Raw genomic sequence first — 12,950 nt, forward strand, 5'->3', positions numbered from 1 at the left:
AAATCACTGATGGTATATTCGTTTCTTCTCATCTTTAGGGTTGCTGGAGAAAGATAACTATTGATGACTTTCTGCCTTTTGATGAAGAAAATAATCTATTGCTTCCAGCTACAACCTATGAATTTGAACTTTGGCCAATGCTTTTGTGTAAAGCTATCATTAAGCTGGCAAATGTTGAGTAAGTAGAATAAAGAATTATCACCCACTTGTATAAAAACAAAAGGGCAAACAAACAGCAACAACAGCAACTGTGCATCAATATTGCATAGCTTTATTTTTCAAAAAATCGTTTTTAAAAAGCATTTTCTCCAAACAGTGTAAACTTCCTAATATAACAATAAACATTCCAAAGCCACTGGTTTGAAGTGTTATGTTAGCCAGCAATGAGACAAAATTCCCCCAAGAAAAGTGCTCAAAACTGATTCTGTATCCAGTGTGTTCTTGTGATGAATGGAAAGTCAGTCATGGAAAGTGAAGTTTCAGTTTAACCAGAGAAAGAAGCTATTTTGTAGGGGAAAATACTGTTTCATCTAATTATTGAATATATGTCCTGTTGTTGTTTAGTTGCTAAGTCGTGTCCAACTCTTTTGCAACCTCATGGACTGTAGCCCACCAGGCTTCTCTGTCCATGGGATTTTTCCAGGGAAAAATACTGGAGCGGGTTGCCATTTCTTACTCCAGTGTATCCTGGATCCAGTTAAAGTCTTAGGCTCTGTGTATGCAGGCATCATTTGCTAATCTTGAGAATCTGATCTCTTCTGAAGGATGTCCATGTGTTCCTCATGGTTTAGGTAACACTGGTCCTTTTTATACATTCACAATGAAAACTATAATGTTTCCTTCAGTATTCCTGGGAAATCTGCTTGTGTCTTATACTCTTGCACCAACCTATGCAAGACATGTCTTAGCTTCCACTTGCAGACTGTGGTCCTTCTATTCTGGTCCTTGTGCCAGTGGTAAGTTCTTTCAGTCATGTTTGACTCTTTTCAACCCCATGGACTGTAACCCACCAGGCTCCTCTGTCCATGGAATTTTCCAGGCAAGAATACTGGAGTGGGTTGCCATTTCCTTCTCCAGGGGATCTTCCTGAGGCAGGGATTGAACCTGCATCTCTTATATCTCCTGCATTAGCAGGCACGTTCTTTACCACTAGTGCTTTATTCTGGCCTGAGTGATGCAAAAAAGCTTTGATACCTGAGTTGACAATGCAAGGCAACTGTGTTTCTCCAATCCTTGGAAGAATTCTCACACACAATGCACCAGCTTGAATTTGCTACCCTTCCCCCTCCTGCAGTTTATCACAGCAGGTCCTTTTCAGCAGAATACACCCACTTGCTCTAACAGGCCACTCCAGCCACTGGCTCAAAGCTCAGCCCCCTCCCCTTCTATTATTATACACAGCTATGTCAGTCAGAAGCCTGGTCTGTTTTTTTGTGGTTTTCTTTTGGCTCAGCTTCCTTTTTCTCTCCCAAAGCCACACAAACAAAAACAGCCCCTCCTACTGCCACCCTCTTCATCTCTCTTTTCTGTTACCAACCCTCAATTCTCTATCCGAAATTTGTGTTACCCAATTTGCAACGCTTAATTTCAATCATTTTAAAAAGCTCAGCTCAGAGCATTTAGATAGTTGAATACCACTAAGTATTTAAAATGGTAACAACTATGTTTGTTTATCTTTGAAAGGAAATAATGTTCCTAATTCTCAGATCTAACTTGAAGTCCTGAGAATGAGAGCAGCCAGGCCAGTGAAGCAGTAAATGCGTGACCCGGATAATTGGAGTGGCATTTTTATCTTTCTTAAAGCTACAGTAGAATTTTAAAGCAACTTGAGAAATGGCATTATGATTATTTTTGAAGAACAAACAAATCCAACTTGTAAATAAAGGACCAGACTTAATGTAGGATGCTTCTTAGATCTTGAAGTGGAAATTACTACGTGGTCCAATTTATATTTGTCCAAAAGTTTTTCTCAGATTTTACAGTAGATAGTGAATTTCTTAATGTGAGTTTTAGCTTTCTACACTAAAAATTAATATTTAGTAGTTAAGGAAATGACAACCCACTCCATTGTTCTTGCCTGGAGAATCCCAGGGATGCTGGAGCCTGATGGGCTGCCATCTATGGGGTCACACAGAGTCGGACATGACTGAAGCAACTTAGCAGCAGCAGCATCTGTTATTCAAATATCACTGTGACATGTGCAGAGGAAAAAACATTACTTTTATGAGCTTCGCACAGTCACCTCCTAAATATGATTATTCAAAGAGGAGGTTAGACTGTGAATATCTATTCCAGTAGATATTTGTTATCTTGGAGATATGTGGACACATCACAGTTTCTAATCTGCAAACAAAAAACCAATATACATTTCTAAATGATGGAGTGTGTGACTAAGATTTCTTTCTGAATTAAAAAACATGTATACCAATCACCACCACTGGCATAAAGTAGAACTGAAGCTGATTCCTGAGCAAAATATAGCATTTGTGCGTGTTACTGAAAATAGACTAATCACTTCAGAAAAATATTAAAAGTAAAGGATTAAAATAAGAAGAGTGATATTTAATCAATCACAGTCTCATTGACTTTATGTCATAGTGGCAGATCCACTCTTTTGAACAAGACAGAATGGATGTTTCTGGCTTCTCTAAAATTATCTAAGGATTTTATCAAAAATGTCTGATGCCCATCTTGCCCTGCCATGTGTGAGACTGGCTTAATATACAGACTCATAGGAATCTTATGATAATTACTGAAACTCGAAAGAGGAAAGACACTGACCTATTTTTAAAAGAACATGATAATATGTTGAATATACAGAAGAGATTATGTATCATCTATATATATGAAGTGAAGTGAAGTGAAAGATCAGTTGTGTCCGACTCTACGCAACCGCATGGACTGTAGACTGCCAGGCTCCTCCCGTGGAATTTTCCAGGCCAGAATATTGGAGGGGTAGCCTTTCCCTACTCCAGGGGATCTTCCCAACCCAGGCATCGAACCCAGACATCGAACCCAGATCTCTTGCATTGCAGGAGGATTCTTTAGCGGCTAAGCCACAAGGGAAGCCCAAGAATACTGAAATCGGTAGCCTATCCCTTCTCTAGGAGATCTTCCCAATCCAAGAATCAAACCAGGGTCTCCTGCATTGCAGACAGATTCTTTACCAACTGAGCTATCAGGGATTGATTTAAATGCCTTATCAAAACAAGTCATCTGATTGTTGGAAAAGTATATTCTTATGCAGTCATTTATAACCAGTGAAACCCCTACATTTATTCTTATTGTGTATGTGTGTGTGCGCTTAGTAGTGTCTGACTCTTTGTGACCCCATGGACTGCAGCTCACTAGGCTCCTCTGTCCATGGAATTTTCCAGGCAAGAATACTCAAGTGGGTTGCCATTTCCACTCCAGGGGATCTTCCAGACCCAGGGATTGAACCAAAACTCCTGCTTCCCCTGCTTTAGTAGGCAGATTCTTTACCACTAAGCCATCTGGAGAGCCCATTTATTCTTTTATCACTGCTTGTTAGAGATTCCTGTCTTTTATAGACCTCTCCCTGTTTTCAAATGTTATTGACTGTATTATTGTGTTTTTGCTTTTTCAGCATCCATGTGGCAGAGAGGAGAGAACTGGGAGAGTTCACAGTGATTCATGCACTCACGGGTTGGTTACCAGAAGTCATTTCTCTCCAGTATGTTTGACCATTAAATTACTCATAGATTTTTGTTTGTTTGTTTCTTCCCCAGTAAAGTTTCTTTAACTAAAATATTCTTAGTCTTAAAGAAAATTTCAAAAATTGCCACATTTTACAAAATGTTTGGAAAATAGTATGTTTTAGTATTATATAAAACATTGAGAATTGCAGGATTAATTTTTTGTCCTTATATATAGTAAATTTAATCCTTAAATATATAAATTACAAATATTAAAACAATCTTAATTATTTACTATGGTAAAATATTTACAGGTGACCCATTTATACACGTACATTTATTCAGTACAGAAAATTGAAAACAACTTTTAATTAGCTACCCATACTAGGGAATAAATAACACTAAAATGCCTATTAGACCTTAAGCACTTTAATATGTTATTCCAGTTAAAACTCACAGTCCTGAAAAGATGATCTTATTTGATCATCCATATGACCTTATCAGCTCAGTTTTGTATATCATTATAAGTGAGAAAACTGAAGCTCACAGTGGTTGAATTCCCTAAAGCTGTGTTCATTGTACCTGGAGATAAAATTTGAATCTAAATATTTCTGGAACCAAAGCACGTAGTGTTTCTCTCATATGATTCCAGATATATAAAAATTGTTTGCCTATGTATAAAGAGAGTGTGCTTAATGCAAAGCTTACTTAAAATTTCACAAATATTTTTTGTTTCATACATAAAGATTACAGACATATGACTTGACCATATTACCATTGACACTGAAAATTAATCAGACTAAGGTGCATAGAAAATAATTATATCAATAGATCTAAACATACTGTCAATCAGAATGCTGGTTTTTACAAGATCAAATCCACAGTACAGTTATCAATTTGGATCATCTCTGATCTTTGATGTTAAAAAGCTAGCATTTCCAGGGTCCAGGTTAAAGGAGATTGAAGACAGGTTCTAGTCACTTGGATTCTATCATTTAAAACATCCTTTCATCAGGATAAGCTAGCCATTGCTTAGTTCAAGTACAAATATTTGTAGGGAAAAATTAGGAGGATAGACAAACTCCTTGACGCCTTTTCCTATAAGAGAACTGACCTTGCTTTTTGCCTTCAGAAAGGTCCAGATGGCAGCTCTTTATATCGTCTCATGGAAAATCATTTTTGATACCTAAGAGAGTATTTATTGGCATGCTGCTGCTAAGTCACTTCAGTCGTGTCCGACTCTGTGTGACCCCATAGACGGAAGCCCACCAGGCTCCCCCGTCCCTGGGATTCTCCAGGCAAGAACACCGGAGTGGGCTGCCATTTCCTTCTCCAATGTGTGAAAGTGAAAAGTGAAAGTGAAGTCGCTCAGTTGTGTCTAACCCATAGCGACCCCACAGACTGCAGCCTACCAGGCTCCTCCATCCATGGGATTTTCTAGGCAAGAGTACTGGAGTGGCTTGCCATTGCCTTCTCTAATTTATTGGCATAATATGGTCTATGTTAGTAAGGAGAAGTAGAGAGAGGGTGGGGTTTATAAACATGGACTTTACTAATTTTTTATCTTCAATGTTGATGGAATACTTATAATTTTCCCTTAATTTTTCCTGCAATAAAGATACCAGAGACATGAAAACATCAGACATTGATCAGAGGGTGGTAAAGAAACAGGAAATCAAAATAATTCTTGACTAGAAAATTATTAAATTAAAAATTGTGAATAGTCTCTTGCTAGAATCATACAGTGAAATTATGCATGAAAATTGAGAACAGTGTTCATATATTTTCATGATTATAAGGCCAGTTTAATAATTAAATTAAATTTTAAAATTGCAGTATTTTAGATGCTCAATTTGCATGAATATATGATTGCTTATAAAATGTCTATGAAAATGATATAAGGGAGGGAAGCTTGAGCTTTGGATTCAGAACTGTATATCTAGATTTACGTTTTTATACTTCCTACTCCAAGCTATGTAAATTTTATAAGTAATATAATTTTGGGGGCCCAGAGTTTCCATATGTAAAATAGGGGTAAAAAATTTCCTATCCTATACGGCTGTTCTGGGGATTGAAAAGGTGAGAGTATTGGAAAAAGTATCTGATGTGTGGTAGAGACATAACTAGTACTAGTCTCTTTCCCCTAATGCATATCACTAGATTATTTACTATTATATAGAAATATGTATGATAGCTAATAATCAACCTTTGGAAGCAGAGGAAACGCTAAACAAATAAGTGAGACTGACTCAGATGTTCAAGTTTATCATTTTACTTCTAAATGTAATCAAAAAGTAAAAGATATGTACTCTCTTTGATTTATGTCATAATGTGTAGGATTTTTTATTATGATTACTCTGCCACCATTATTCATATAATTTAAAATTGCAATTACCCTATAAAATCACAGAGTTAATTCATGTGTATATATGTGTATAATTTTAAATGAAAAGAATGTCATGGAACTATAATAATGATTGTTAAGAAATGTTTAATTTGAAATCACTGTCTGCCAAGGATGCAGGGAGAGGTCGGGCATGGCTTCCTGGAGGAAGTTCTGATTTGATCAGAGCCTCTACTGTTGGCTGGGTTTGATTTGAGAGGAAGGGAGGAAAAGGGCATGGAAAGCAGGAGAATGATAAGATCAAAGCCATGGTCTGTTCAGAAGTTGGATGTTTCTGTTACTACGAAGGATTCCATATGCCAAGACAGCCCCTGAGGGACTTCATTGGTCATGGTCATGGTCATGGTTTAACAGAGGTCCAGGAGAATCAGAATATTGAAGTTTCGAATTGTGTTCACTACTGACTTTTTCCATATGGAAATCAATAGGGTGAAAATTGTTTTGTGATGTCTTCCACAGACAGCCCTTTCCCTTCCCTCTCGCATAGAAGTACCAAAGGGAGACATTGCTAGATTTGCAATTGTTGACCTTGCCTCATGCTTTCCTACAGTTAGCACTGTCTTATCATTTGAAAACAAAAAACAAAAAGTTATAACTCTCTGTATTATACTAGAAACACAGAGTGGATATTAGAAGTCTGGCAATTTCAAATGAAGAGATGATGTTTTTCTCCACAAATCTGTCTGATCTTGATGTAATTCATTTGAGAATCGCACACTCCACCATCCCATAGTTAAGTCTAACTGTCCAAGAAGTTCTTTAGTCTCATCCTGTGGAGTTTGAATTTTTTTTTTCACAGTATAACATTTATTACATTGTAGGTGGAAGAAACACATCGTTTTGGATTCAGAAAGATCCATTTTAATCCTGATTTTAGTATTTCCTAGTCTATCATTTGTGACTGCATAAAATTTGCAACCTTCTCTTATACCTCAATTATGATTGTACTACTTAGGTTGCAGAGCAAAAAAACCAAAACACCCTACCTGGCCACCCACATCTTCATTCTGCTTCTCAAATGTTCTAAAATCATTATCCCCTAGGGTCTTAACCTGAACGGTTCTTTCTTTATGCCTTAAATGATCTTCCATCAGATATTTACTTGGCTGGATATGTCATAACATTTAGATCTCACCAGGCTTAAATAGCAACTCCTCAGAAAAACCTTTTCAGCCATCTAGGTTTAAATAATTTCTTTCCCAAATGATTCCATAGCCCATTGTTTTGTTATTTTATTTTCATTACAAAATTTATCACTACCTTCCACTGAGATGTTATCACTGCCTTCCATCTTCCATTGAGGTGGTACAGTGTATGAGAATAGGAACTCTTTTTTGTCTTTCTCAATGCTGAGACTTCCTGTACTTAGAAAAATTGACACTGCATGACCGGTACACAGTATGATATGAATAAATGTTTGTTGATAGAATAATTTTAAAAATACTTTAAAAGGCTAAACTAGAAGTGTGTAAAAGATTCTTTAGTAATCCAGTGCAGGAAAATCCCAGAAAGTAATGCTTAAACTGATCTCAAAGGATTAGTGGAAACTAGTGAGGCTTACTGGGGCAGGGAAGCCAACTCAGAGAAGAAAGAATAGCATGGAAGTGCAAGACAGTGTGGAGACTTCCAGAAAAGCACAAGAATCTGCAGGAGTGGATTATGGCTGCTGGATTCTAGAGGAGAGATGAGTAGGGGGTGGAGAGGTGTACAGGAGCAAAAGAGACGAAGTTAAGAAATTCACAGCAGAATGTCACTGAGAGACTTTATACAGGAAGATGATCTCGATCAGGCTTGTGAGTCTGGAGGCTTTCTCAGAGCAGGAGGACAGATATGAGGACTGGAGCAGGGAAGCTGGTTTGTGCAGTATTGTCAAAGGGCTTCTATGGAAAATACTGATAAAAATGGAGAAAGGGGGACTTCCCTTGTGGTCCAGAGGCTAAAACTCCACGTTCTCAATGCAGGAGGCTCCAAACTGATCCCTGTTCAGGGAACTAGATCCCACCTGCTGCAACTGAGAGTTCATATGCCACAAATGAAGATCCCACATGCCATAACGAAGATGGAAGATTCCAAGTGCTGCAACGAAGACCCACCCGGTGCAGCCATATAAATAAATGTTTAAAAAAGAAAAGATAAAAGAGAACATTCAAAAAAAAAAAAAAGAATGTTGAAAGGGTTGTCTACTGCAGTAGGAGGAAGAAGGATTAATGGGATATATTTATTATTTGAGGAGAGTTTCAAGGAGAGAGACTTGGTCATTCTCACTTTTCGAAGTTGACTGAAAAGTAGAAGATGGTAACAGGATGTTTTTGTTGGTTGATCAATTGATTTGTTTTTGGATAGATGTCTATTAGATGGTTGTACACATGAGCCTGGAGAATCCCATGGACGGAGGAGCCTGGCAGGCTACAGTCCATGGGTTCTCAAAGAATCAGACACGACTTCACTTTCACTTTCACACATGAACCTGGTTATCTGAAGAGAGGTTTGAGCTGGAACTTATGAGTTGAGGGTTACATATACATACAGGTGAACCCAAAATGTGACTGTGCTTATTCACTCACTGAAGAAAGGATATAGGATAGCAAGGGCATACTGAGGAGAACTATGGAGTTCAGGTCAGTTCAGTCACTCAGTCGTGTCCAACTCTTTGTGACCCCATGGACTGCAGCATGCTAAGCTTCCCTGTCCATCACCGACTCCCGGAGCTTGCTCAAACTCAATTCCATCGAGTCGGTGATGCCATTCAACCATCTCATCCTCTATCGTCCCCTTCTCCTCCTGCCTTCAATCTTTCCCAGTATCAGGGTCTTTTCTAATGAGTCAGTTCTTCCCTTCAGGTTGCCAAAGTATTGGAGTTTCAGCTTCAGTCCTTCCAATGAATATTCAGGATTGTTTTCCTTTAGGATTGATTGGTTTGATCTCCTTGCAGTCTTCTCCAACACCACAGTTCGAAAGCATCAATTCTTCAGTGCTCAGCTTTCTTTATGGTCCAACTCTCACATCTATACATGACTACTGGAAAAACCATAGCTTTGACTAGATAGACATTTGTTGACAAAGTAATGTCTCTGCTTTTGAATATGCTGTCTAGGTTTGTCATAGCTTTTCTTCCAAGGAGCAAGCGTCTGTTAATTTTATGGCTGCAATCACAGTCTGCAGTGATTTTGGTGCCCAAGAAAAGAAAATCTGTCTCTGCTTTTTAATATGCTATCTAAGTTTGTCATAGCTTTTTTTGCAATCAAAGATGCAAAGCATCTTTTAATTTCATGGTTGCAGTCACCGTCTGCAATAATTCTTGCCTGGAGAATCCCCACGGACAGAAGAATCTGGCAGGCTGAGGTCCGTGTGGTCAGAGTCTGACACAGCTGAAGCAACTTAGCATGAATGCATACAACATAGTACTTCAATGTTTTTTTATATATTGAGAAATGGTCAGCACAGATCTAGTTAACAGGTATCACCACACATGGTTATATTTTTTTTTTCTTGTAGTGAAAACTTTTAAGATTTACTTATACACTACTGTATTATTAACCACAGTCACTCTGCTGTGCATTACAATGCTCTGATTCATTTATTGTATAACTGGGAATTTGTATTTTTGGAATACCTTCACTATTTTGCCCAAATCCCATCCTTTGCCTCTGGCAACCACAAATCTATTCTCTATATCAATGAGTGTGTTTGTTTTCAGATTCCATATATAAGTGAAACAAATCATACAGTATTTGTCTTTCTTTGACATAATTTCACTTAGTATAATGTCCTCAAGGGGCTTCCTTCATAGCTCAGTCAGTAAAGAATCCATCTGCAATGCAGGAGGCCCAGGTTCTATTCCTGGTTCAGGAAGACCCCCTAGAAAAGGAAATGACAACCCACTCCATTATTATTTTCTGGGAAATCTCATGGACAGAGGAGCCTGGCCAGCTACAGTCCATGGGGTTGCAAGAGTCAGACACCACTGAGCAACTAAACCACCACTACTGATGTCCTCAAAGTCCATCCAACATTGTTTCAAATGGCAAGGTTTCTTTCCTTTTTTTTTTTATGGCTAAACAATGTTGCATTGTGTATACGAATACTACACTTTATTCATTCATCCATCCATAGACACATTCATCTTGGCTATTGTAAATGACATTGCAGAGAACATAGGATTGCTCTTTCTGACAAACTTCTGTCTTTTGAGTTAATGCTTTCATTTTCTATGGATAAATATCCAGAAGTGGAATTGTGGGACTATGTGATATTTCTATTTTTAATTTTTTGGGGAAATTCCATACTGTTTTCCATATTGGCTATATCAACTTATGTCCCTACCAACAGTGTGCAAGGGTTTCTTTTGTCCATATTCTTGCCAACGCTTGTCATTTCTTGTCTTTTTGATGATAACTAGTATGTGTGTGCAGAGAAGGCAATGGCACCCCACTCCAGTACCTTGCCTGGAGAATCCCATGGACAGAGGAGCCTAGTAGGCTGCGTTGCGGTCCATGGGGTCGCTAAGAGTTGGACACGACTGAGCGACTTCACTTTCACTTTTCACTTGCATGCATTGGAGAAGGAAATGGCAACCCACTCCAGTGTTCTTGCCTGGAGAATCCCAGGGATAGGGGAGCCTGGTGGGCTGCCGTCTATGGGGTCGCACAGAGTCGGACACGACTGAAGTGACTTAGAAGCAGCAGCAGCAGCAGTAGCAGCAGTATGCATGTGAGGTTGTAACTCATGGTTGGTTTGACTTAAATTTTACCTGATGATTAGTGATGTTTGGCGTGTTTTGTTGTACCTGTTGACCATCGGTTTATCTTCCTTGGAAATATATCTGTTCAGATCCTCTGCCCATTTATTAATTGGATTATCTTTTTATTGATTAATTCAGATTTTAATTTGAATTAGTTAAAATTAAAACCTGGCCTGTTTAGATTTTCTGTTTCTTTGTATTCGTAAGTGGTATGTTTCTAGGAATTTATCCATTTCTTTTAGGTTGTCCATTTTGTTGTATATTTGTATCTCATAGTCTTTAATGGTTCTTTGTATTTTGTGTATTAGGTACAATATGTCTGTTTCATTTCTGATTTTATTTATTTGTTTTTTGTTGGTGAGTCTAGTTAAGGGCTTTTTAGTTTTGTCTGTCCTTTCAAAAAACCAGCTCTTAATTTCTTTGATTTTTTCTATTGTCTTTTTAGTCTCTCAATCATTTATTTCCACTCTGATATTTGTTACTTGGGAAGATCCCCTGGAAGAGGGCATGGCAATCCACTCCAATACTCTTGCCTGAAGAATCCCATGGATAGTGGAGCCTGATGGGCTACAGTCCATATAGGGTCTCAAAGAGTCAGACATGACTGAATTGACTTACCACCACCACATTTGTTATTACCTTCCTTCTACTAACTTTAGCCTTCATTTGTTCTTCTTTTCTAGTTCTTTAAGGTGTGACATTAGGTAGTTTTTTTAAGATCTGATTTCTTGATGTATCTCTTAGAATTACTTTTGTCTTGTTTTATTTGTTTTGCTGTTGTTGTATCTGTTGTATTTTTGTCATTTTGTACTTCCATTTCATTTCTCTCAAAGCATTTTGTTGATTTCTTCTTTGACCCATTGGTTGGTCAGTAGCATGTTGTTTAATCTCCACATAGCTGTGAATTTCCCAGTTTTCTTCTTGTAATTAATTTCTACTTTCATACTAGAAAAGATGTGATTAGAAAAGGTGGGTGCTATGATTTCAATCTTCTTGAATTCATTAAAATATTTTTTGTGACTTAACATGATCTATTCTGGAGAACACTCTGTGTCGAAAAACGTGTATTGTGTTGCTTTTGGATAGAATGTTCTGTATGTGTCATTTTATTTAATGTGTCTCTCAAGACCAATGAGCTTCCCTGGTAGCTCAGCTGGTAAAGAATCTGCCTGCATGCAGGAAACCCAGTTTGATGCCTGGGTTGGGAAGATCCGCAGGAGAAGGGATAGGCTACCCACTCCAGTATTGTTGCCTGGAGAATTCCATGGACATAGGAGACTGGCAGGCTACCGTTCATGGGGTTGCAGAGTCAGACACGACTGAGCGACTTTCGCAAGATCAATGTTTTCTTATCGCTCTCCTGTCTGGAAGATCTATTTATTGAAGAAAGTGGGGTATTAAAGTCTCCTATTGGGTGCTCTTCTATACACTGGCCTTGGGATTGGTGAGTCCATGAAAGTCCTTTAAGAACTGTTTCGGACAGTAAAGAACCTGCCTGAAATGCAGGAGATCTTGTTTCTATCCCTGGGTCAGGAAGATCCCTTGGAGAAGGGAATGGGAACCAACTCCAATATTCTTGCCTGGAGAATCCAATGGACAGAGGAGCCTGGCAGGCTACAGTTGATGGGGTCACAAAGAGTCAGACACGAAGGAGTGACTACAACTTTCACTTTACTTTCACTTTCTGAGTTTGTTATAACCTTATGGGCCTCGTGGATGCAAACCCTGCTGGCTTTCAAAACTGTGTGTTTGGGGAATTTCTCTCTGATCTGCAGGTCTTAAAAGTTGGAATGCCAGATGATGCAGGGTGCAAACCCTTGCCTCCTCAGGGAAAATCTTCAGAATATGAGTTCTCTCCAAACTGTGGGTCACTGCACTGGCTGGGTTTTATGGCAAGACTGTGTCTCAGCCTCTCCTATACATTCTCATTTCAAGATATGTAGGAATTCCTTAGCTAGTTCCCCCCACCCCGACCCCGCAAGAAAACTGTTCTGTATGTAGCTGTAAATTTGCTGTGGCCCTAGGAAGAAGTGAGTTTAGAATCCTTCTATATTACCATCTTAACTGGAACTCTGTGTTTGGTCTCTGCATCAGCAAAGCCCAGCACAGAGTAGGCACTTAATCAATGGTTGTTCAGTGAATGAATACA

At 38.5% G+C, this 12,950-nt stretch overlaps 1 protein-coding gene across 2 annotated transcripts in view; it reads left to right on the top strand.

Annotated features, from left to right (window-relative positions):
• ADGB (androglobin) overlaps positions 1-12,950 on the top strand; it is a 181,504-nt gene that overhangs the window by 48,861 nt on the left and 119,693 nt on the right. For both annotated transcript variants that reach the window (XM_088840947.1, XM_088840948.1), the window contains exons 6-7: positions 39-178; positions 3,608-3,694. In XM_088840947.1, coding sequence (XP_088697073.1) covers positions 39-178; positions 3,608-3,694 — 227 coding nt within the window. The remainder of the gene's footprint in view (positions 1-38; positions 179-3,607; positions 3,695-12,950) is intronic.

Source organism: Moschus berezovskii, chromosome 10 (assembly GCF_049115385.1).
Source record: "Moschus berezovskii isolate FMDL1 chromosome 10, NW_MosBer_1.0, whole genome shotgun sequence".
Lineage (NCBI taxonomy): Eukaryota > Metazoa > Chordata > Mammalia > Artiodactyla > Moschidae > Moschus > Moschus berezovskii.